Raw genomic sequence first — 25,211 nt, 5'->3', positions numbered from 1 at the left:
GACAGAGTTTTTTTGCTTAAGGTAATAAGGGAATAGGAGCCAAACACAAGTCAATGGTGTGAGCCCACTGAATAGTGGAACAGGCTCAGTGGGTGGCAGAGTGGCTCAGTGGTTCGCGCTGCTGCTGCTGCACAGCGCTGGGGACCCGGGTTTGATTTCAGCCTCAGGTGACTGTCTGTGTAAAGTTTGCACATTCTCCCTGTGTGTGTGTCAATTTTTCTCCAGGTGCTCCCATTTCCTGGCACGGTCCTGAGACGGGCTGGGTAGAATCATGCTCCCCTGCCCACCTAACCTTTGAGACAAGCCATTCTTCCTCTTCTCTGTTTTCAATCTGCTCCAGCCCCTTATCCTGACATTGTGACTTCTCAATCTCGATTGTCCCACTTGAAGAGAAAACTTCTCCCTATTTTCGTTGTCAGTTCCCCCACTCCCTTTAGTATCTTATGTCCCTCAGTTAGATCTCCTCTCATTCTTCTGAACTCCAGAATGTATCAGCCAAAACTGCTCAATCTCTCTTCCTAAGATAAATGTTTGTTATTAATCAGTCTGTTATGGGCCAGACCAGACCCCCTCCAAATAGTTTTAGAAAGGAGCCTAGATGCTAAATTTTCTTATTTATAAAAGCAAACACAAAGTGCTGGTTTCAGATGCAGTGTGATTGGTCAAATAACTATATGTTAAGCAAAACGCAATTTATTTAAACACTGCAGTTAAAATGCAACAAAAGAAAGAGGACTTAAGAATAACAATTATATTGGAAATATTGCAGAATAATTGATGCAGTAAACATTTCTAATAAACTCTTTCAAGACTGTAACATCCCCTTAACCCCATGGCAAAATAAAAGGAAAATTCAGACACAGATTCTCATGGGCAGTTCTTTCCATCCAGAAGCAGTAAACATCGAGAGAAAATTCAGAGAGAGTAGCAGCCAGGAGACATTTCTTCAAGCTTCCAAGTCTGTTGAGACCCCCATAGCTTCAGATGCTACTTCAAAAAAAGCAGAAATTCTGCCCTGTGAGAGCTGGCTGCTTTGTCATGCATTAAAACGGCAACAGAGTGGGTTCAAATCCTACACCGGATGCAGTTACTGTGAAGGACTCTCCCTTTCAACCTCTCCCTGGCCTGAGGCGTGGTGAGCCTCAGGTCAAGTCACCATTCAGTCATCTCTCTCTGATCAGAGAGCAGCCCAATGATCTAGTTAGACTGTGCTGAATTGACCATGATCTGTAACTGATGCACCAATGATGTGTTTCTTTTTCACATTCAAAATCACCTGAAAGCTGTACTTTGTACCAGCTGTTACAGTGAACATTTATCTTTTGATGGTGACTGCCATCCCCCATCCCGAATAGAATACTTCTGTAAGTAGGATACAGGCCACTTCAGGAAGTTGGGAATCTTTGTCAATAGTCACTTGGCAGCACTGTACCTGAAAAATGAACAGATTCTGTCTGAAGTTTCTGATCTTGCAACAATCAGGGCAGGAAAGCCAGAGTGACAAATTTCAAAATCTTAGCAGGACTGTGGAGAGAGAGAGAAAAACAAAGTTAACATTACAGGTTATAAACACAGGAGTGCTAGAGAAACTCAGCAGCTATGTCATTTTCTGTGGAGAGAGAAAGAAAGAGAGAGGAAAACAGAGTCAACACTTTGAATCCAGTGACCCTTTAACTGTTCTTTGAAATGGCTGAACAAGTCATTCAGTTATATCTATCGCCATGAAGTCTGCACAATGAAAAGAGGCTGGATGGATCGTCCAGGATTGACCTGACATCAGAAAAGACAACAGCATAAACAGCCCTGATGACCTTGCAAAGACTTCCTCACTAACATCTGGGGGCCAGTGTCAAAATTGGGAGGGTCACCGTCAGACTCCTCGAATCATACCTGACTGTCAATGTCCCAGGTACCACCATCACCGTCCCTGGATATGTCCTGTCCCACCGGCAAGACAGACCCAGAAGAGGTGATGCTGCAGTGGTATGCAGTCAGGCAGCAGTTACATTGGCAGGTATCATCTTGACTCCGGATAACGTGAAGCCTCGTGGCTTCAGGTTAAACACGGGTAAGGAACCCTCCTACTGATTACCACGTACCGCCCTCCCTTGGCTGATGAATCAGTAACACCTCCATGTTGAAAGACACTGAGATGAAGCACAGATTTCAATGCCCACCTCCTAGTGTAGCTCGGCAGCAGCACTGCTAGCCGGGCTGGTCAGATCCTAAAGGACGTTCCTATAAGATTGGGTCTGCGGCAGGTGGTGAGGGAACCAACAGGAGGGAAAAAATCATACCTGACCTCATCCTTACCGATCTGTCAGTTGTTAATACATCTGTCCTTGACAGTATCGGTGAGAGTGACCACGACACAGTCCTTGTGGAGATGGAATCCCATTGAAGGTAGCTTCTATTGATGGAACATGGGTGTCACTGGCTCGGCCCAGCATTTATTGCCCCTAACCCTAGTTGCCCCTTGAGTAGGTGGTAGTGAGCTGCATTCTTGTACCACCACAGCCCACATGTTGTAGGTAGACCCACCATGTCCCTAGGGAGGGAATTCCAGGATTTTGACCCAGCAACACTGAGGGAATGACTGATATGTTTGCAAGTTGGGATGGTGAGTGGCTTGAAGGGGAATGTGCAGGGGGTGGTGTTCCCATGTAGCTGCTATCATTGTCCTTCTAGATGGAAGTAATTGTGAGTTTGAAAGGTGCAGCCTGAGGATCTTTGGTGAATTTCAACAGTGCATCTTGTAGATGGGAGACACTGCTGCTACTGAGCGTCAGTGGTGGAGAAAGTGGATGTTTGTGGATGTGGTACCAATCAAGTGGGGTCTCCTTCACCCTGGTTAGTGTCAAGCTTCTCAAGTGTTAATAGAGCTGCACCCAGCCAGGCAAGTCAGGAGTACTCCCTCATTCCTAACTTGTGCCTTGTTGGTATTGGGCAGGCTGTGGAGAGTAGAATCACTGATTAATTGACCAACTGTGTATTTTTGCATTGGATAGAAACAGCAAATGCATTAATTGTGATGAAGAGTGAAACATTTCAATTGGAGTTTTGCTTGTTGGAAATAACTACTGCTTTTCTTCTGCAGGCCAATATCCAGAAGTAGTTATAACTAATCCCAGTGATGGCATCATCAAAGAAGGGCAGTGGTTCACTTGGAAGTGTCGGTACAGAAACACATATATAAAAGATTCCTGGTATAAAAACAACAATTATGAGGCTATATCTAGTGAATTTAATAAAAGAGCTGACAGGAAAACTGGAAGCTCTTACCAGTGTCAAAGAGTCAGCTATCTGAGCCACTCTCCACGAAGTAAACCATTGGAAGTGGTGACTATCGGTACGTAAACGCTGAGTGCTGATGTCCGTATTCTGTGTCGAACTACAACCGTTTTTGCAGAGAGAGACCACACAATATATCATACTGCACGCTGTTTGATTCATTGAGTCCTGATGGTCACGGCGATGCCCGGAGGCTTGTGATACCACTTCCCAAATGAGTGAATTCTCTGCCTCTCCAGATTTTAATGTTGACCATCAGGTCCAGAAGAAACTAGAACAAGAGTAGGCCATTCCACCCATTTGGTCCACCTTTCAGCCAGATGCATGACTGCTCTGAGACATGGTTACAAGTCCCACATGCTCCATAGAGATTTAACCACTTTGTTGACTAGGCTGGGTCTCTTTGCAAACTGGCCCGCATTATAAATTGAGCCACATTTTACACTGTAAAAGACCCTATACAGACAACAAATAAAACGAACGTCATCTACAAAATACCTTGCAAGAACTGTGACAAACACTACATTGGACAAACTGGCAGAAAGCTAGCCACCAGGATACATGAACATCAACTAGCCACAAAATGACATGACCCACTATCACTCGTATCCTTACATACAGATAAGGAAGGACACCACTTTGATTGGGACAACACATCCATCCTAGGACAAGCCAAACAGAGACACACACGAGAATTCCTAGAAGCATGGCATTCCAACCAGAATTCCATCAACAAACACATTGATTTGGAGCCAATCTACCATCCTCTGAGAAAAAGAACAGGAAATGACATCACCAACGCAGGAAATGACATCACCAACCCAAGGAAACCTAAACAGATAAATAGAAAGCGGGACATAACACCAGCGCTTCACCGGAGGCTCACTGATGATGTTATCTAGAATGGTGATGAAATGTCTGAAAAAGAACCTTCCAGCTCAGCCAGCAAACTCACATCCAGAAACTCAACCTGAGCTACAAATCTTTTCAAAACTCGCTCTACCAGCTGGCATTAGTATGATTGTGAGTTATGGTGTGAAATTGTGTATTGATATGCACTACTCCCCACATCCCGCCAACTCTGCACCGAACGTTATGTTTGAGAGGACTTTGTGCCCAATTGCACCTTATTTCAAACAAAGACAAACTCTGAGTCTTAATTACTTTCACCCTATCCTGTCGAATCCATCAAAGTGGAAAGGGTCATTCACTATGCCTTCCAGTCCCTGTTGCCAATCATCTGCTTTACGTGCGTATTTACGGTAGAAACAAGGAACAAGGAAAGGCCACTCAGGCTGTCAAGCTGCTCTATGGCTGGTCAGGTTTCAGTCTCAGCTCTGGCTTATGAGCAACGCAAAGTCAAGTTGGGCCTCTGTCCTCTGGAGTTTAACAGTGTCAGAGGTGACTTAATTTAAGCATTTAAGGTCTCTACTGGATGTGACCGGGTGGATGCAGAGTGGATATACCGCATTGTGGGGTCAACTAGAATGAAGAGGTCATTCCTTCTGAAAATGGGAAGCATCTATTTCAAACCACTACATGGGAATTTTACTCTTTCTTTCAGTCAGCTGTGAATCTTCCGGATTTGTTTCGTCAGAAATCAATGAATGCAGAATATGTCAAAATTTTGAAGGCAGACAAAATTTTGCACATGACAATAAGATTGGTGGAGTAGCAGACAGTGAATGGGATTGTCGGAGAATGCAGCAGAATATAGATATATTGGAGAGTTGGGCGGAGAAATGTCAGATGGAGTTCAATCCAGGCAATTGCGAGGTGATGCATTTTGGAAGATCCAATTCAAGAGCAAACTGTATGGTAAATGGAAAAGCCCTGGAGAAAATTGATACACTCCCAATGAAGTGACTGCTCCTTTTCTGTTCCTGACTTCCACCCATACTAACTCAGAGGAGAAACACTCCGTGGTGATCTCCCTTTCTACAGCTGTGATACCATCCCTGATTAGCAATGTCACTCCTCAACCTCTTTTATCTACACTGGGCCTCATTCTAAACTGGCCACATTCTGTATTGGGCCAATCCTAACTGGACCAATACTAAACTGGGCTAATCCTAAACTGGGCCACACCCTAAAGCTGTCCATCTTCCTTCACGCCTATGCACCCCACCCATGCCATTGACCAATCCCCACCACTCCCTACCTGCATCAAACCATCACCATCCCACCTAACTTCTACCTTTATTTATTTACAGCTCCCTACCCCTGCCCAATTTCTGAAGAAAGGTCCCGACCCAAAAAGTTAACTTTTCCTCTCCTCTGATGCTGCCTGGCCTGTGGTGTTCCTCCATCTCCACACTGTGTTGCTACATCATAAATTGGGCCACATCCACACTGCGAAACATTTGAAATTTGGAAATATACTAATTTGGGCCGCATGTTAAACTGGGACACATCCTACACTAGGAAACTTCCTACACTGGGCCACATGCTAAATTTAAACAAATCCTACACTGGGACACATTGTACACTGGGTTATGTACTGGCCCACATCCTCCTCTGGGCCTCATTCTAAACTGGGCCTCGTCTGACTCTGGACCATATCCTTTATGAGGTCACGTTGTACTCTCTGTCACATCCTAAACATTGCTGAGGGCTCAGGTGATAATAGAAGCAGTGGAAAACCAGCGTCACCATCTCCCACCGTGTGCTCACTGTTATGACACAGATAGCGAGATCCTGTTGAGCAGAATCAATCAACTACTTTCACTTTCAAGTTATTTTAGCTTCTCTCCCCTTTACTCTAGTGAATGAGTGATAGAGCTGTAGTTATAGATGGTACAGAAGAGACTCTTCAGCCCATCAATCTGCACGATCCCAGCTAAACTAATCCCACCTCCCCCCACAAGGATAACAGCCTTGAATACTATGACATAACAGTTGGTTGACCAAGAACATTTTAGAGTTTATTTCAGTGTCCCACCTGAACTATCCCCCGAAGTAGTGCTTTTCAGACTCCCATCATTCTCTGGGTGAAGCAATTCTCAAATCTCCCCGTAAACCTCCTGCCCTTTCACTTTAAAATGATGACCCCCCTCCCCTCAACATTTTGACCCTTCAACCAAGGGCAACAGCAGGTTCCTCTCCCTCCTGTAAATGCCCCTCATAATCTTACACACCTCTGTCAGGCCCATCCTCAGCCTCCTCTGCTCCAAACAACTCGAGCCTATCCAACCTCTCTTCATCGCTTAAATTCTCTATCCCAGGCATCTTGGTGAATTTCCTTGGCACCCCCTCCAGTGCAATCACATCCTTCCTATAGTGCAGAAACTGGAACTGCACACAGTGCTCCACCTGCAGCCTCACCAAAGTCCTGTCCAGCTCCAACATCACCTCTTTGCTCTCACAATCTGTACCTTGACTGATAAAGACAAGTGTCCCATGTGCCTTCTTAACTGCCCTATCAACATGTCCTGCCACCTTCAGGGATCTGTGTACAAACACCCTCACATCCTTCTGTTCCTCTGAGCTTTGTAGTGCCCTGCCTTTCATTGAGTTCTTCCTTGTCTTCCTTTTGCCAAAGTGCATCACCTCCCATTTATCAGGGTTCAACCCCATCTGCACTGGCCTGCCCATCTGACCAATAGTCCTGTAACCTAACACCTTCTCCTCACTGTCAATCACCCGGCCAATCTTCATTTTATCTGCATTATTTTTTGTGTTGTATTAAAATGGATGATTAATCTGCCACCTTGATATTCCATCCTATTATCTGTTTAGATGTTCTTGGGCTGTGAGTGGTGCTGGCTGGGGACGGCACTCATTGCCCATGCCTAATTGCACAGAGGGCAGTGAAGAGTCAACCACATTGCTGTGCATCTCGAGTCACGTACAGGCCAGACCAAGTATTGATGGCAGATTTGCTTCTCGAACGGGCAGTAGTGAACTAATTGGTTATTCCTGAAAATCGTTCACATGGCGAGCTTTGTTATCTCCTATTTCTTTGATGACAGAAAGTTAGGTAGAGGGACAGGTAATGGTGAGGAAGCAGAGAGGCTGCAGAAGGGCTTGGGCAGGCTCGGAGAGTGGGCAAAGAAATCACAAGCGGAATACAATGGGGGGAAAAGTGTGAGGTTATGCACTTGGGTAGGAATAGAGGCATTGACTGTTTTCCAAATGGGGAAGGCTTCGGAAATCTAAAGCACAAACAGACTTGGGAGTCCTAGTTCAGGGTTCCCTTAAAGTTAATATGCAAGTTCATTTGGCAGTTAATGTGACATTAGAATTCATTTCAAGAGGGCTAGAATACAACAGCAGAGATTGACTGCTCAAGATGTATAAGGCTCTGGTCAGACCGTATTTGGAATATTGTGAGCAGACTTGGGCCCTGTATCTCAGGAAAGATGTGCTGGCCTTGTAGGGAGGTCCAGAGGAGATTTACAAGATCCCAGAGATGAAGGTCATGTCTGATGAGGAGTGGTTGAGGACTGTGTGTCTGTACTCAATGGAGTCTAGAAGGAAGAGGGGTAATCTGATTGAAACTTACAGAATATTGAGATGCCTGGATAGACACTAGAACATGAGGCGCACAGCCTCAGAGTGAAGAGGTGACCCTTTCGAACTGAGATGAGCAGGAATTTCCTCAGCCAGAGTGTGATGAATCTGTGGAACTCATTGCCACAGAGGATTGTGGAGGCCAAGTCATTGAGTGATTAAGACAGTGATAGATAGGTTCTTGATTGGTAAGGGGATCAAGGATCAGGGGGAGAAGGCAAAATATGATTTAGAAACATATCAGCCACAATCAGATGGCGGAGCGGACTTGATGGGCCAAATGGCCGAATTCTGCTCCGTTATCATATGGTTCTTAGATTCACTCTTACTGAGTGACCTGTAATGGATTACACACTTTAGCACCTCAGAATAAGAGCTTTCTGTCCCTACTGTATGTACCACCCAAACTAAAATGTGCGCAGGAAACTGAATGACCAATACAACTTATGGGCTAGAAGTAGGAGAAGACCATTCAGCCTCTTGGGTGCTGGCGGCCCCTTTCAATACAGCGAGGCTGACCCATCTTGGCCTCAGCTCCAGTTTCCTGCCCCCACTTCCATTCAGCCATCATTGATTACAAATCTGTGTGTCTCCTCCTCTAATTTATTCAGTGTCCCAACATTCCCCACACACTCGGGAACAGCAGTATGTACCCACAGCACAGCAAATCCCCCAGATTCACATCCCTCTCTCCCTGGGAGAGAAGCCATTCCTCCTTCTCTCTGTTTTCAATCTGTCCCACCCCCTTCTCCTGAAATGATGACCTCTTGTTCCAGATTGTCCCTCATGAGCAAGCATTCTCTTTCCTTCTCCTTTCCATCTTATATCCCTCAGTGAGATTGCCTCTCATTCTTCTAAACTCCAGAGATTACCAGCCGAAACTGCTCAATCTCTCTTCATAAGACAAACCCCTTACCTCAGAAAATGAATTGGACAAAATCACCTTGTATTTGAATAGTATACTGGATGTAGAACACACATCTCAAAGTGAGCTAGCCATAGTGGCGGAGAGGTCTCCAGCACAAAAAAAAAGGCCCACTGCGTCTGTGCTAGTCAAAAACAACCACCTCACTATTCTCTAATTCCATTTCCCCAGCACTTAGCCCATTGCCTTGGCATCCCAGCTGCACATCAAAATCCTTCTTCAATGTGATGTGGGTTTCTGGCTTTCCCATCTTCACAGGTAGCGAGTTCCAGATTCCCTACCAGTCTCTGGGTGAAAACGTTTTCCCTCACTGGTCCCTCCATCAAGGAGGAAAAGTTTCTTTCTGCTTACCCAACCAATGGTCCCTCATCATTTGATAGATCTCAATCATGTCCAGCGTCTCAATTTCCTCTGCTCGAAGGATAAAGAACCCCAGTCTGTCCAATCTCTCTCCATCAGTGACACACTCCAGCGTCTAAGGCAACATCCTGGTAAATCTGCCTCTACACCCTCTCCCCGTGCATTTAGATACATTTTGTCATTAAAATGTCTTTTCTTTTATTTACAGCTCACTGTGATGTTGCATCAGGCAGGAAACACCGAAGTTATTTTGCAGTGAAAAAGCTGGCAGTTCATTTTTAATCAGCAAAGTTACGTTTTTAGCAGGGCTCATGTAGACTCACTGTTGTCACATTACAGAGAGAGAGAGAGAGAGAGAAGAGCAACAACAATTGTTTTACTGTCTAACCTGAGGGTCACCACATCTAAGGCATAGGGGAACGATCATTCACAGCAATCTCAACCAGTGCAGAAACTAAACCACATGTTTTCAGCACAATCAGACAGTCAACTGAGCTAACCAAGCCCTACATGGGGAAAACACTGGGCAACACAATGGCTCAGTGGTTAGCACTGCTGCCTCATATTGTCTGTGTGGTTTCCACCGGGGGCTCCAGTCCTCTCCCGTTGTCTACAGATGTGCAGGTTAGGTGGATTGGTCATGCTAAATTGCTCATAGTGTCCGGGCGTGGTAGATTAGGGAGATTAATCATGGGAAATGCATGGTTACAGGGACAGTTAGCAGCACGGGTCTGGGTGGAATGTTCCTCGGAGCGTAGGTACAGACTTGATGGGCCAATGGCCTAATTCTACACTGTAGGGAATCCACTACTGTCAATGTTTAGCTCAATAGTGCGGGGCAATTTATTCTGATCTGAGCACTGCACTTTGATAAGATTCACTTTCAATTTCAAACTAATCGGGAGGTAATATCTAATTCTGTCAGACGTCCAGGGTATACTCCGAGGACTTGAATTTGAACCTTGCTGTGTCAGGTGATGGATTTTGAATTCAACTTTAAACAAAACAGATCTGGAGTTAAGACTCGAATGATGACCATTGTCAGGAACAAAGAACCATCTGGTTCATTAGTGAAGACTGACATGAGAATGTATTTCTTCTCTAAGGGAGCTAGGAATCTTTGGTACTTCTTGCCACAGAGAACATGTGTATTTGTGGCAGCAGGGGGAAGGCAGATTTAAGGCTGGGATTGACAGTTTCTTAATTAGCCGGGAATCAAAGGAAAGGGCAGGAAATTGGACATGAAGAATGGTGTATCAACCACAGTCCTATTGAATGGTGGAGCAGGCTCGGGGGGCCATTTGGCCAACTCCCATACCTGTCTCTGATGGCCCTTATGAGAGTGAAATTTGCCGTTCTTACCGGGTCTGCTCTGTCCATGACTCCTACCCTTTTGTGAACTCTTCATTGCCTTCAGGCCAAGCAAGTCAATCCATTCAAGGACATTTTGAGACTGTCATCCACTTGCCACCTTGGCAGAGCTGGTCACATTCTGTTCAGAGTACAGAGAAATAACATTAGTCATCGTCAGTTTTAGGCTTGTTCCAATTGTGTGCTTTTCTCAGAGGAATTGGTCTGTGTAATAAACCATCATGTTCACAGCTCATCCTGCACACTCTCACTGTTTTCCAGATAAAGTTTGTTATTCTCACGCCCAAGACCCTCTGTCCCCCACGCTCACTGTCTGCCCTCTCTGTGCCCATATGCTCACCACCTGCACCCTCTGAATTTCCAGCTCGTAGACTTGACACTGAAATGGTTCACCCAGTTTAATATGGATCAGCGTGAGGTTACCCGTTTTGGGAGCAAAACCAGGAAAACAAATTGTTATCCAAAAGGTGACAGATAGGGATGTGGGGATGCAATAAGACCTGGGAGTACCTCGTACACCAGTCACTGACAGTGAGCATTGCAGCAGCCGTAGACACTGAAGAAGGCAAACAGGATGGTGGCCTTCATAGCGAGAGGGTTTGAGTCCAGGAGCAGGGCTGTCTTGCTGCAACTGTACAGGGAGAGACCACATCCTGCAGTATTGTGTGTGCAGTTTGGGGCCTCCTTCTCTGAGCAAGGGTGTCCTGGCTATGGAAGGAGTGCAGCAGAGGTTTCCCAGACTGATTCCTGGGATGGCAGGACTGATGGATAAGGAGAGACTGGATCGATTAGGATTATATTCACTGGAGTTTAGAAGAATGCGGGGTGATCTCATAGAAATCTATGAAGTTTTAACAGGGCTTAACAGGGGTAAACACAGATATTGCTGATGACCAGAGTAGGGAGCGAGGGTGCGTGAGTCCAGAATCAGGGAGTCACAGGCTAAAAGAGACAGGGAAGGACTGAGACGGGGACAAATGTCTTCACCCAGAGGGATTCTTTGTCACAGAAAGTGGCCGGGGCCAGAGCAGTGAGTGTTGTTCAAGTAGTTGCATGGAGTTCTTCGGGATGAAATAGCTTGTGCAGCCACATCATAACATCCCAACTCCTGTACTCAGTGTTGGAACTGATGAAGGGAAGTGTGCCAAACTTGCTGTCCACCTGTGACCCCACTTTATGGAACTATGTGCCGACACCCCTTGATCCCTCTGTTTGACAACGCTCCCCAGGGCCCGACCATTAACCTGCCCTGGTTTGCCTCAGCAAAAATACAACACCTCTATATTTATCTAAATTAAACTCCGCCTGCCAGTCCTCAGCCCGTCGGCCCAGTTGATGAAGTTCCCGTTGTACTCTGAGATAACCATCCTCACTGTCCATGAGGCCATCAAGTTTGCTCCTGCTCCTCATTTACTATGTTTCTGTATTGTCCTATTTTCAGGCTGACCAAGCAGACCAGCAACCATCCTGCATCACATACACCACCCCGAGGCACACAGATATGTGAGGGGATGAAGAACCAGGTCAAGATGAAGAAGGAAACGTTTACGCCAACCTTCCATGGACATTGTGTGACAGCACAGAAGAATCCCTTCAAAGCTTCACAAATTGATGGATAGCAATTGTTCCTTCCAGCAAATAAGGGGGAGAAGGAAGAGAGGACAGAGGAGTGTCAAGTTTCTGCAGCTGACAAATGGCTCAACTTTGTTTCCATTCATTCAGCCAGACATCAATTCTAAACATGAATTTGCCTTGAGAAACCATCTGAATAACTGTCTCTCACATAACTCTGAGTGAGCCAATTTCTCCTGCTGTAGCATGACCTGGCCCTTGATGGCAGGGGTTTGAGATTTAGTGTTGTCCATTCCTAACTTGAGTATCCATTTGATCTCCTGGTCAGTGGGTCAGGGCAGATGAGCCAATGAATTGAATCTACTCTGCATTTATTTTTTAATTGTGGTGAGCTATTATTGGAGGTGTGATTATTCTCCAGCTCAATCCACATTACCCTCTACTTCATCATTTTCAAACATATATCCAGCTCTCTCCTCATACCTCATATGGAATCCACCTCCACCACTCTCCCAGGCAGCGCATTCCAAGTCCGAACAACGGTCCGAGTAAACATGTTTCTCCTCATCTCACTCCTAGCTCTCTTGGTAACAATCTTGAAATTCTGACCCCTGGTTACTGACATAGTGGAAAACAGAGTATTCTACTTTACCCTCTCAAAGTTCTTCATAACTGTGAACACCCCCATTTGTGTCCCCTCTGCTCCAGGGAGAATAAGCCTGGTTTCATTAATCTTTCTTCGAATGTAAAATCCTTCATTCCTGCTGTCATTCTACTAATCTACTTTAAACCATCTCCAGAGGGTTCTTCCTTAAATAAGGTGCCCAGAGCTGAACACATAGTCTGAGCAATGTGGTCTCAATAATTTGTAGAGATGTAGCATTACTTCCTTGCTTTGAGACTCAATGCCTCTATTTTTAAACTCAAAGATCCTTTGAAACTGCTTCACAACTGTTTCAAATTGCCTGGCCACCTTCAGAGAACGATGCACATGAACCTGAAAGATCTCTCTGTTCCAATATTCCCTTTAAAGCTGTACCATTGAGCTTGTATTGTTTCTTTGTATTTTTCTTTGCAAAATGCATAAGCTCATATTTTTCTGCATTGAAATTTATCTGGCAGGTTTCTGCTCATTTGGCCAATTTGCCAATGTCCCTGTGAAGTCACTCAGTATCATCCTCACAATTCACTCTTCTCCCTGGCTTAGTGTCATCTGTACATTTAGAGATTTTATCCTCAATACCCAACTCCAAACCATTTCTATAATCAATATATTTATCTACATACACCTGTCAGTTTCTCTTATGTAAATGTATGACTGTATTTACCAGCCTGTACCTGTAGTTTCTGCTCTGAGAATTGAGAATGACAATACTAATCTGTATCTGTCAGTTTCTGTTGTGTGAATATGAGTTCCCAGTCTATGCCTCTCTGTTTCTGCCTTGTCAGTGTGTAAATGTACTTATCGAAGTACACCTGTCAGTTCCTGCTCGGTGAATGTGAGAGTGCTGTTCCCAACATGTACCTGTGAGATTCTGCTCTGTCAATAGGAGAGTCTAGTTAACAGACTATACTTGTCAGTTTCTGCTCTGTGAAACTGGGAGTGTAGTTATCATTGTGTATGTCCATTTTAGCTTTGAGAATGAGGGTGTAGTTATTCATCTCTCCCTGACAGTTCCTGCAACGTGAATGCATGACTGACATTAGCAGGAACCAACAGAGACTGATAACTACAGTCACACCTTTACATTGTAGTCAATGTGTTGTCATAACTTGTGTGTTTCTGCAATATGAACAAGTGGGTGTAGTTATCCATCTGTACGTGTGAGTTTCTCCTCATGTATCAAATTGGCTAAGTCTCTGAAGGCCAGTAATATTCTCTGTGACTGTACGAAAAGGCTGGGTCTTAATCTCTTCTGCATTGTGTGATTTAGGAGTTGAGTGTCAGTCCATGTGGTAGGTGAGGGGGTGGAGAAGTTGAGGACATGGGGTGATAACAGGAGGGGAACTGCTTTATTCTGAGAACCATTCTGATGAATGGTCACATATTTCCGATTTGGTCAGGCAGTCTGAGATCTGTGGTACCACTGATTAAACTGTTTGTTTCTCACCAAAATCAGTAACACAGATATGGTACAGCATAGAGGCAGACCATTCAGCCCACTGTCTCTGTACTGGGATTTTTTAATGCATCAATTCCACAGTAATTGTTAGGAATGTGAACTTCATCTACTCACTGTCAGTGTCTATTTGTAAAGGCCAATATGACATTAGTTCTGTGGGTATCTGACTTTTCGTAACGGCAGTTTTGATATGTTTCCCACAGTCTCAGGGAGAGTATTTGGATCTCATTCTCGTATGTTCAGTTGTGGTTTCTGTCGGAGTAGTAAACTCTGTAAATAAACTCTTTTCACTTGTACTTAACTGCATTGCATTTCAGTCTCCATTTGTTTTTACACTGTGCGTGAGGTGGAGTGTGCAGTAGAATCTGTCTGTCACTACTGGGCACTGTAATAGTCCAACATCTTCAGGTGTAATCAGAGATTTTGAGAGTCAGTTCATATCTGGAAATTACTGTGAGGCCATACTTCATTCTTTTCCTTTTAGCATCCACTGGCTGTGTGTGAGAGAGAGTTTTCCCTCGTGCTGCCAGTCTGTATCTCAGTTCCCGTCTCCTGCAGTGAAACGGAAACCTTCGAAGATCTTTAATTGTTGGTGCCTGTGGGAATCATGTGCAAGTGAAAGGCAACACACTGCTACAGAAGGGATTCTGTGCTGTTCCTCAGATTCAAGACTCGAAACACAATAGACCTTTGTAACTTGTATAGCACAGAGTTGAACAGGGAGTAATGATATAAAGTGTTGACTGTCAGAATAACATCAGTTTCTTTTTCAGTGTGTAGTGCTATGCTTTTCTGAATAATGTTAAAGTAGCGATCAGTATAAACTGTGAAAGCAAACGGCAGTGAACAATTCATCTGCACTGCAGCTGACTGACCACAGTGTCGCTTGTACAGAAAAGCGAAATGGGTAATTTATTCCCTGATGGAGACAGGACATTACCCTGCTCTGTGCCATGATGGTGGAAGCAATTAGTGGTGCTCTTGTGTTGTTCTATGTTAAGGAAGTGGAAAAGGAATTTTATTTTCTGTCATGCAGTGCAGCAGATTTAAACTGTGAAATTCAATTTATTCAACAATCAACACTGTTCAACTCTGCTTTGAAACAAAATGAGTGTTTCACAAACCTACCAATTTTGTCTATTTTTATTTTGTGCACTGCTTTGAAGGGTAACTACTTGATTAAATTGATTTTTGTGAAAACTGTATTCAGACATCTTGCTATTTCTCTGTAATACATCCTAGGGAGGGCCAGGAGGAGTGCCAGGCTCTTTGTAGAAAATTGAGATTAATTTTGCAAGAGGTGCTAGAGGTTCTTGCTGGACTGAAAAAGACAAAGCAAATTCTATTCCTGAAAGGTGAAGAAAAGAAGAATGATGTTGTGATAAAGGTGGGGTTGGCAGCTCCTCTGCTGCTATCATACATTTTATGTGAATGAAATGTTGAATGGATGGGATGAGAATTCCCGGTGCAGACTCAATAATGTGAAGGACTGCAGGCTCCTCTGACAATGGTTTTTTGAGTAGAAATCATTCCAAAATGTGACAGTTGCTGTTGCTTTCAACGTGTTTGGTACTGCATGGCTATTATATGTTGGAACAGTATATGTATTAGACTGACAGAGAGAGAGGGGAGGGCGTGAGCGGAGTGAGAGCGTATATTAACAATTCTCTCGACGTCAGGCTTTGGCACCCCTCAGCCTCCTCTACTCCAAGCAATATAACCCCAACCTCTACAATCTCTCCTTGTAGATACAGTCTCCAGCTCTGCCAACATTCTGGTAAATCTCCTCTCCACAGCAATTACATCCTTCCTGTAATGTGGTGACCAGAACTGCACACAATAGTCCGGCTGCAGCCTCACCAGTTCCGTATACAGTTTCACAGTTATATCCCTACGTTTGTATTCCATACCACTGTCAATGAAGGGGAACATTCTACATGCCTTGTTTACAATTTGAAATGCCCATACTGCTATCTTTAGGGACCTGTGCACCTGCATGCCAAGGTCTCTCACTTCATCTACCCCTCTCAATATATTCTCAATAGTTTTCGATTCCCATTTACTGTTTGAGCTTCCAGGGTGCATTATCTCACACTTATCAGAGCTGAACTCCATCTGCCACTTTCCTGCCGACTCCACTAATCTATACCATTTTGCATCTTACAATTATCCTCTACAGTACCCACTACATGGCCAAGTTTGTGTTGTCTGCGAATTTCTCAAATAAGCCCACCACATTCAAGTCCAAATCATCAACGCAGAAAACAAACAGCAGGGGTCCCAACACTGAGTCATGCTGAGCACCACTTGCAACAGCTTTCTATTCACAAAGGCAGCAATCAACCATTACATTTTGTTTCCTGTTACTGAGCCATCTTTGGACTCGTATTCCCAGAGGCTTTTACTTTTTGGACCAGTCTACCATGTGGAACCTTGTCAAATATCTTACTAAAATCCATACAGATGCCATCCAATGCACTTCCCTCACACATTCACATCACATAAACTGACAAGTACAGACTGATAACTAAACTGATGTACCTACATTGTAGAAACTGACAGAGACTGACTGATAAATATGTTTACATATTCACACAGAAGTAATTAGTTACTGCCTATTTCTGCGATATGAATATGAGCTTATTTATCAATCTGTTTAGATTAGTTCCTGCCATGTGAATGTTTGAGTGCAGTTTTCAGTTATCTGTCAGTTTGTGTACTGTGCATGTGAGAGTGTAATAAATAATCTCTAGTTGAAAGCATCTGCTACTTCACAACATGAGTATAATTATCAATCCTGTACCTGTTAGGTCCTGCTCTGTGAATGCATGAGTGCTGAGATCAATCTATTCTTGTCCTTGTGCTCTGTGAAATATAGTTTTAAATTTGTCCCTGTCAGTCTGATATGTGACTGCACGAGTGTATTTACCACTCTGTACCTGTCAGTTTCAGGTCTGGGAAGATGTAAATATAGTTATCAATTACTTTTCTGTCAGTTACTTCTTTGTCAATATGCAAATGTTGTTAGCTGGAACTAACAGCTAGCAATTGATATGTTAATATGGGAGTGTAGTTATGGATCTGTACCTGTCAGGTTCTGCTCTTTGAATAGGAGTTCAGTTATCAATCTATGCCTATCAGTTTCTGCTCTGTCATTATGGGAGTATAGTTATCAATATTTAATTGGCAAACTCTGTTCTGTGAAAATGAATTTAGTTGTTCAAACGTACTGGTCAGTTTATGCCAAATGAGCCTGGGCGTGATATTTTTATTCTGTCCATGTCAGTTTCTGCTATGTGCATATGTCAATGTCATTATTATTCTGCACCTGTCAGTTTCTGGTTTGTGAATGTGTGAATGTGAGGATTTAGTTATACATCTGCACCTGTCAGTTTCAGCTAAAAGAATGAGAGTTTCACTGACGATTTCTGCCTGTCAGTTTCTGCTCTGTCAATACGTGAGTTTAACAATCAGTCCATCCCTCTCAGACTGCTGTGTGAATATATTTGTGTCATTATCAATCAGTACACTTTCAGCCTCTGCTTGGTGAATATGTTTGTGTAATTCTCAGTCTATTGCTTCCAGTTTCTGTTATGTCAATATATGAGTTTAGTTATTCAGTTTAGTTATTAACTGAATACCTGTCAGTTTCTGCGGTGCGAATACGTGCATGTCATTGTCAATCACTACCTACGGCAGGAGATTAGCGTAGTTATTGGTCTATGCCTGTCAGTTTCTGCTCTGCGCATCGGTGAGTGAAGTTACCAAATTGTCCCCATCAGTTATTTGAAATCAAGACTGTTACAAACAATCATTCTGCTCTTGGAATGTGTGATTTTATCCACCAATTTCCATCTATGAGTTTCTGGCTTTGAATAGGCGAATATATTTATCAATGTGTACCAGTCAGTTTTTATTCTGTGAATTTGCATGTAATAACATTATTCTTCCTGTCAGTATCTGCAACATAAATGAGAGAGTGCATTTCCCCAATTCTCCCAGTCAGTTTCTGCTGTGTGAATGGCCAAGTCAAATTATCAGTCTATGCCTGTTAGTTTCTGTTATTTGAATGTGAGAGTGTCATGATAAATCTGTACCTATAAGTTTCTGCCATGTGAATATGTGTTATCATCATCAATTTTCTTTTGTGTGTTTCTGGAAGGTGAATGAGTCAGTGTAGGTATCAATCCGTATCTGTCAGTTTCTACTGTTGTGTATCAATGTGCCTTGATTCTCTTGCAGCCAGTAATATTCTCTGTGACTATGCTGATATAGCAATAGGGTGTTGAGTCTGGGTCGTAATAACTTCGGCATTTCGACACTTCTGAGTTCACTATCAGTTGGCAGGATCGAGGAGGGGTCATAGAAGTGGGACTGATTTCGTCTGAGAACCATTCAGAATCAACAGTTTGCATGCTGAATGAGGGTTTTATATACCGTATCAGATGCTGATTCTCTGTCTCAGCACAGGATTTGGTTTTTCAGGTTTCCGTAGTATCAATGGAGACATTTTGATTCATATTTGTATTGGACATTGTTCGTGCTCTTTCATTAAAAGTTTTGTTCTGCACCTGTCTGTCTATTTCTAGATTATATTTTTATACTAAATACTCTATACAACAGAATGTCATTTACTTCATCACCAGGATCAGAATCAAGAGGAGGTGCAGTGCGGAAGCAGACCATTCAGCCCACTGTGCTTGCACTGGGACGTTCTATTCTGCATACTAGTTTCCAGTAATTGTTGGAATTGTGAACTTCTTCCACTCACTGCCAGTGTCTGTTAGTGCAAATGTGACTTTAGTTCTCCAGTTCTCAGCCTTTGAACAGCTGCAGTGCTAGCTTTGTGATGTCTGCAACCATCTCAGATACAGTAGATATCCACTGACCCTGTATGATTGAGGGATTAATTTCACATTGACATTTGTCCCTACCATGAGGACAAACATGATTGTGCTGGAGGGAAGGTCGAGACGAACATCAAGCCCTTTGTAGAAAATTGAAAAAAAATTGAAAGAGATACACAATGTTTCTTGCCGGACTGAAGAAAGAAAAAAAAGAAATATTAACTCCTGTAAGGTGAAGAAATGATAAGGGTGAGGATAGCAGTTCCTCTTCACCCTCAATACATTCATGGAAACAGAATGCTGGCTGATTGGGATTAGTGATGTTCACTTTTTAAAATAAAAATGGTGCAGACCCAATGGGCTGACAGGCCTTTCTCTTGTGCTGTAGAGTTCTATAACTTGAGGGGGTTAGCAGCGATCATTTTGAGTCTATTATTTTCTATGATTTGCAGTGAACACAGAACGATTTGGTTGTTCCACATTGTAACATACACCTTCAGTCAGTGAGAGTGTGTGAGAGAGAATTATTCGAAGGACTAATTCTGTCCTTCTCAGTCACTGATAAAGTTCATATAAACATGTTTCATCCATTTCAGTAACTCTTGGTGCACAGGTTCATCCCATTTCTGTTCTTAACATCTCACTGAGATATGACTGTTGAAACTATGTTACAGCATGATCTATTTGTTTGTCTTGATTGTAAGCTTGAAAATGCCCTTATTCAATGCAGATTTAAGGCTGTTCCTGTGTGTCTATTTCGGATGACCAATCAGTCTATCCATCTTCAAAACTTGTGTCAACGTCAGTGGGCTACATACCTGCTGATTATTAGAAGTAACTGGTCAGACTTGGCTTTGCACCGAGGAAATACAACATCATCCTGGTCCTTCAAGTATTTGCCTGGAGGAAGTCAACATACACAAAGTCTGGCCGTATTGAACTAATCAACATAACATTAAGTTCATAATCATTGGGACGTGTGTTTGTTTTTAAGAGAAGAAAACTAGCAATTTGAACAGAACCAGAGGCCTTATTCCCTGTTCTCCAGAGCTGCTCCTTGTCTGGGGATTCTAATTGCACTTTTATTCTGAAATAATTCAAAACCAACTGAGTGAGGTCCAGAAACTGAGCAACAACTGTACTTTCATACATGGGGCTAACCGAAGAAACAGGCATGCATACACAGTTCAATATCCAGCTCCCAACGCACCAACTTAAAAGGAAGCACAAAGGGCGCTATTTTGAAGGTTTCAGGTGAGAAATTTAACCTGGTGACTCAATTACCTGGCCTTTTCAGGGTTATAACATGCCTCTAGTCTGTGTTTCCACTGTTCACGGCACTATGTCCAAAAACAGCGCGAAACTGAAGACGAACAACGAATTTCCATCAATGACTATCACTCTCTTCTATCCGCCCCCCTTCCCTTCTGTGCAAGAGGGACAGATACTGTGCCAGAGACCTGCACCCGACAGCAAGCCCCCGGTAAGTCGTCCCCCACAACAGTATCCAAAACGGTATACTTGTTTTTCAGGGGAACGACCACAGGGGATCCCTGCACTGACTGCTTTCTTCCCCCGAACAGTTACCCAGCTTTCATCACGCTCAGGAGTAACAACTTCCCTGAAACATTTAGATTCATTTTTTGTACTGGACATTGTTAGTTTAGAGGAAGAAAAGCACAAGACTGACCCCCAGCAGCTTCTTGCCGTTGGGTCTCCAGGCCCACACACAGCCCGAGAAAGGCCTCTCTCTCCCCACCCCCAGGCCGCTCTCTCCAAGTTCCGGGACCAGTTCCTGCTCCGCTCGGCCTCTTACCAACAGCCCCCGGTTCTCCCTGAACTGAGCCCGAATCAATGCCAGTCTCGGAGCCCCCTCTGTGTCCCAGACTCACATCTCGATGCGTTGCTAGAAGGAGCCTGCTGTTCCCTCGCTTCCCTGGGCGCTGGTCTCTCCATTGCGGTCTCTTTCAAACAAACCTCTTCCACTCACTGAGTAAATGCTCCTCGATGGCAGCGATGGTGGGGGGGAAGGGCCTCACGCATAATTGCTCCTCTCGGTTGTGTGACAAATGGAAATGCAGGGTTGCTGAGAAAGGGCGGTGTGGACTTTTATTTGGGCTGAAGTGTCTGTTTCCATATTGTAGGGATTCTATGATGATTCTATGAAGTGTGCTGCAGATTAGGCGCATAATTGTGAACTATATGCCAATGTTTTGCTCTGCTCATGTCACCTCCCCTACTGTTTTCATATGGAATAAAAGTTAGAGCATAATTTTGAATGCTCCTGTTTCCTCCCGCAGTCCAAAGGTGTGCAAGCTAAGTGGATTGGCTATGCTAAATTGCCCAGGGACGTTTAGGTTCGGTGAGTTAGACGTGGGAAATAAATGGTAGGGGAATAGGTCTGGGTAGGTGCTCTTCAGAGGGGCGATGAGGACTTGTTGGGCCAAATGGCCTGGAGCGATTCTACGTGTGGCAGCATCTTCGAAGGAAAAAGAAACAAAATTAAAACTCTGGGTCCAGTGACCTTTCCACAGAATTGATCGTGGCTGGGAAAACGACAGTTTCTATGCAGATAAAAGGGGATGGTGATGGGGTTTGGAATAAATGATATGATAGAGCCTAAACAATGAGAAGAACATTTGGACAGAGTTGATAATGATCATGCGGGGAGGTTGAATAGTGGTTAATGGGAACTACTAGTGGGTGGTGGATAATGGCAGGGTATGTGGTAACAAGGCCTTGTGAGGGGTAGAGTTTAGGCCCAAAAATTATTGATCTCGATATTGAGTCCAGAGGGCTGCCGGGTCCCCAAGTGGAAGATGAGGTCTTGTTCTTCTAGCTTGTGTTGAGCTTCAATGGAACTCTACAGCAAGACAGAGACAGAGATTTGGACTGGGAACGGGGTGGTGCATTAAAGTGGCAGGCAACAGGAAGTTGAAAGTCTTTTTTGCAAGCAGAACATAGATGTTCTGCAAAATGATTACCCAGTCTATGCTTTGTTTCACAACTGGGTGCTTTAAGAGAATTTGGGCAGTCTTTGTTACTGGGCAAGAATAATACAGACTTTTCAAAGAAAAAAATGCTGGATATGGGCACCACCAACTGGTCTGAGCATTGATTGGCCCTCCTGAAATGCCCGTGAGAAGGTGGTAGTGAACTGCCTTCCTGAACCATTGCAGTCTCTGAGCTGTAGGTCGGCCCACATTGCCATTAGTAAGCGAATTTGCAGGGTTTTCACCAATTGACACAGACTGAATGGCCAATATATTTCCAGGTCAGGATGGTGAGTGGCTTGGAGAAGATCTTGCAGGTCATGCAGTTCCCATGAACCTGTTGCCGCTGTCTTTCAAGATGGAAGTCATTGTGGGTTTGGAAGGTGCTGTCTAATTTCATATTTGAGAGAGTGGATGTTTGTGAATGTGGTGCCAATTAAACAGGAACAGCTTTTTCATGGATAGTACCTTGCTTGCCGTGAGCAGTTGGAGCAGCACTAATACAGGCAATGGGGTCTATAGAGGGGAAACCTTTACACTCCTGACTTGAATGTTGGAGATTTTGGACAGGTTTGAGAAATCAGGAGGTAAGTTACTTGCTGCAGTATCCATCGCCTTGGGCCTGCTTTTGTAGCCACTGCATTTATCGGGTGAGTCCAGTTCATTTTGTCCTTCATGGTAGCTCCCAGGATGTTGATCGTGGAGGATACAATGATGCTGAGGCCCAAGTCAAAGGATGCCTTACTGCACGACTCTGTGACACAGTTTTACACTCACACACTGATCAGACTTGATATAGCCTCCATCCACCCTAACAGCAAGCTCCATCACTACAACCCCAAATCTCTCTGGTATTGTTTAGGTGAATGTGAGTGATGGTGAACAGAATTGGACATGTAGCACTGACCCTGAGAACAACCCTCCTGTATTACAGTGGGGCAGTCACTGTTCCTTCCCCTCGGGGAAGGTCTGCCCGGGCACCCAGACACCTTGACCAGTGGTTAGCTACATCCTCCATGCTGAGAAACTCCATGGTCTGTGTGTCTCTGTTTAGTGGAGAACAGCTGATCTCTGGTTGGGATTGATTTTGTACTGTTCACTGTCAGAGCAGGAGGAGCAAATACAATTGGAAACGCTCACTGAAGCGAAGGCCAAGTTGAAAACCAAAGTGACCAAGAAAGCAGCAAATAAATGAACCTGTCGGTGCAACATGTAACCACCTGAACCCAAAGGCTCCTGTCAGAGACACTGACATCTCTCAGGAGAGAGCTGGGCCCGGATCAAAGGATCCCTGTCCCGGTTCCGAGTGGAGATATGGACATTAATTCATTTGAATAACTCAAAGCACACTTTCTCGGCTTCATTTACACCCAGCTCCTCTCGCACGTTCGACAATCAATCAGTGTGCGGTTCCCCCTCTCATTTTCACTGACCATCAGTTCAGGTGCAGTTGCAGTTCATGAACAAAAACAAAGTTACTGGAAAAGCTCAGCAGGTTTGGCAGCATTATGGAGTGGAAAAAAAAGAGTTAACGAATCGGGTCCAGTGACCCTTCCTCAGAACTGAATGCAGATAGATAAAGCTGAGGCCTTTGCTGAGTACAGATCATTCAGCACCGGAGAGCAGAAGGTTAGGAGGGATGGTGAATACCCGACGGGAGGTGGGGAGTTTGGCGGAGGGGATAGAGTCAGAGGGAAGGGATGGAGAGGTAGTTTCCAGACAGCCATGGGTTTTTTTTTGAGTTGGTGCATCTTGTGGGCCTTATTGCCTGAAAGGAAAAGAAACAAAAGTTCCTTGTTCGCACGACGAATGAGGCGGAGGTTGAAGTGAAACTGCGGAGTAGTGCAGCCCTGAGCCAGTGTGTTACGATGCTGTTGGAGAGAAAGGTTGAGAGTATGCATGTGCTGTCGCATCGCACCGAGGGTGGATCTCAGGATGTGGCCACAGCAGCTGTCCGTGGAACGTGGAACATCGTGGTGGTACCTATGATCCTGGGAGGATTCAAAACATGAGGGATGAAACTTGAGTTGGAAACCACATGGGTGAGCCTGAGTCGGAGGCAGTCATTGAGGAATGTGATATGGCTGTGGAAAGTGATATGGCTGGATGAAGGGTCTCAGCCCAAAATGTCAGCTTTTGTGCTCTTAAGATGCTGCTTGGCCTGCCGTGTTCATCCAGCCCCACACTTTGTTATCATGGCTGTGGGAAAGTCAGTTTCAGTTCCTGTCCATTTCTATTTCACATAGTCAGGGAGGGAGTAACCCAGGCGCAGAAACCCCTCTTCTCAACACAGTCCCCAAGAAATGATTTTGTCTGATTCAGCTGGAGCAATGAAAACTGACTTTGTCGGATTCTACAGCATCTGCAGTTCCCGCTATCTGTGAAATGGAAGCTGACATGCTGTCTTCTGAAAGAAAGGGCGGGGCATGGGCGTTTAATTTTTTCACAACTGCTTTGAAAAGGGTCTAGGCCTGAAACGTCAGCTTTTGTGCTCCTGAGATGCTGCTTGGCCTGCTGTGTTCATCCAGCTTCACACTTTATGATCTTGGATTCTCCAGCATCTACAGTTCCCATTATCATTGTGTTCACTGCCCTTGAGGAGAAAAGGTTTAGTTCCAGATCCAGTTGGGGGCGGGAGTTAGCTGGAGGCGGAGCTGGAGATTTCTCTGTCTGTCACTCAGTTTCCTGCCCGGGCCGCCTCTCACTCTCTGTCAGCTCTTTCTCAGTCAGGTCGGGGCGGGCTGTATAAAAAAGGAAGGAGAGGCAGCTCGGCTCTCATTCGGCAGTGATTGCAGTGAAGAAGCGTGATGTCGGGAAGAGGAAAAGGAGGCAAAGGCCTGGGAAAAGGCGGAGCGAAGCGGCACCGCAAAGTGCTCCGTGATAACATCCAGGGCATCACGAAGCCAGCCATCCGGCGCCTGGCTCGCCGTGGCGGGGTCAAGCGCATCTCGGGCTTGATCTACGAGGAGACCCGCGGGGTGCTGAAGGTTTTCCTGGAGAATGTGATCAGGGATGCGGTGACCTACACTGAGCACGCCAAGCGCAAGACGGTTACTGCCATGGATGTGGTGTACGCTCTGAAACGCCAGGGCCGCACTCTCTATGGGTTCGGCGGCTGAGCAAATCGACCCTTTTCCAGCGAACCCAAAGGCTCTTTTCAGAGCCACCCAAATCCTCCGATTGAGAGCGGAGACCTGAGGACGGAGAAGGCAATACA

At 44.6% G+C, this 25,211-nt stretch overlaps 1 protein-coding gene and 1 long non-coding RNA gene across 2 annotated transcripts; one reads left to right on the top strand and one right to left on the bottom strand.

The window, feature by feature from the left end:
• Positions 1 to 710: 710 nt before the first annotated feature.
• Positions 711 to 21,041, bottom strand: LOC132207495 (uncharacterized). Its single transcript, XR_009443500.1, has 3 exons — positions 20,894 to 21,041; positions 19,820 to 19,901; positions 711 to 10,580 (listed from the first exon to the last, which is right to left on the bottom strand). It is a non-coding gene; the product is annotated as an uncharacterized LOC132207495 (long non-coding RNA).
• Positions 21,042 to 24,791: 3,750 nt separating this feature from the next.
• Positions 24,792 to 25,113, top strand: LOC132207484 (histone H4). Its single transcript, XM_059643173.1, has one exon. It carries the CDS (start codon positions 24,802 to 24,804, stop codon positions 25,111 to 25,113), a length of 312 nt encoding a protein of 103 aa, XP_059499156.1. The 5' UTR covers positions 24,792 to 24,801.
• Positions 25,114 to 25,211: the final 98 nt, after the last annotated feature.

The sequence above is a fragment of the Stegostoma tigrinum genome, chromosome 49 (genome assembly GCF_030684315.1).
Source record: "Stegostoma tigrinum isolate sSteTig4 chromosome 49, sSteTig4.hap1, whole genome shotgun sequence".
In the NCBI taxonomy this organism is placed as follows: domain Eukaryota; kingdom Metazoa; phylum Chordata; class Chondrichthyes; order Orectolobiformes; family Stegostomatidae; genus Stegostoma; species Stegostoma tigrinum.
Note: the sequence above shows the minus strand (reverse complement) of the source record. Positions and strands in the feature narration are given on the sequence as shown.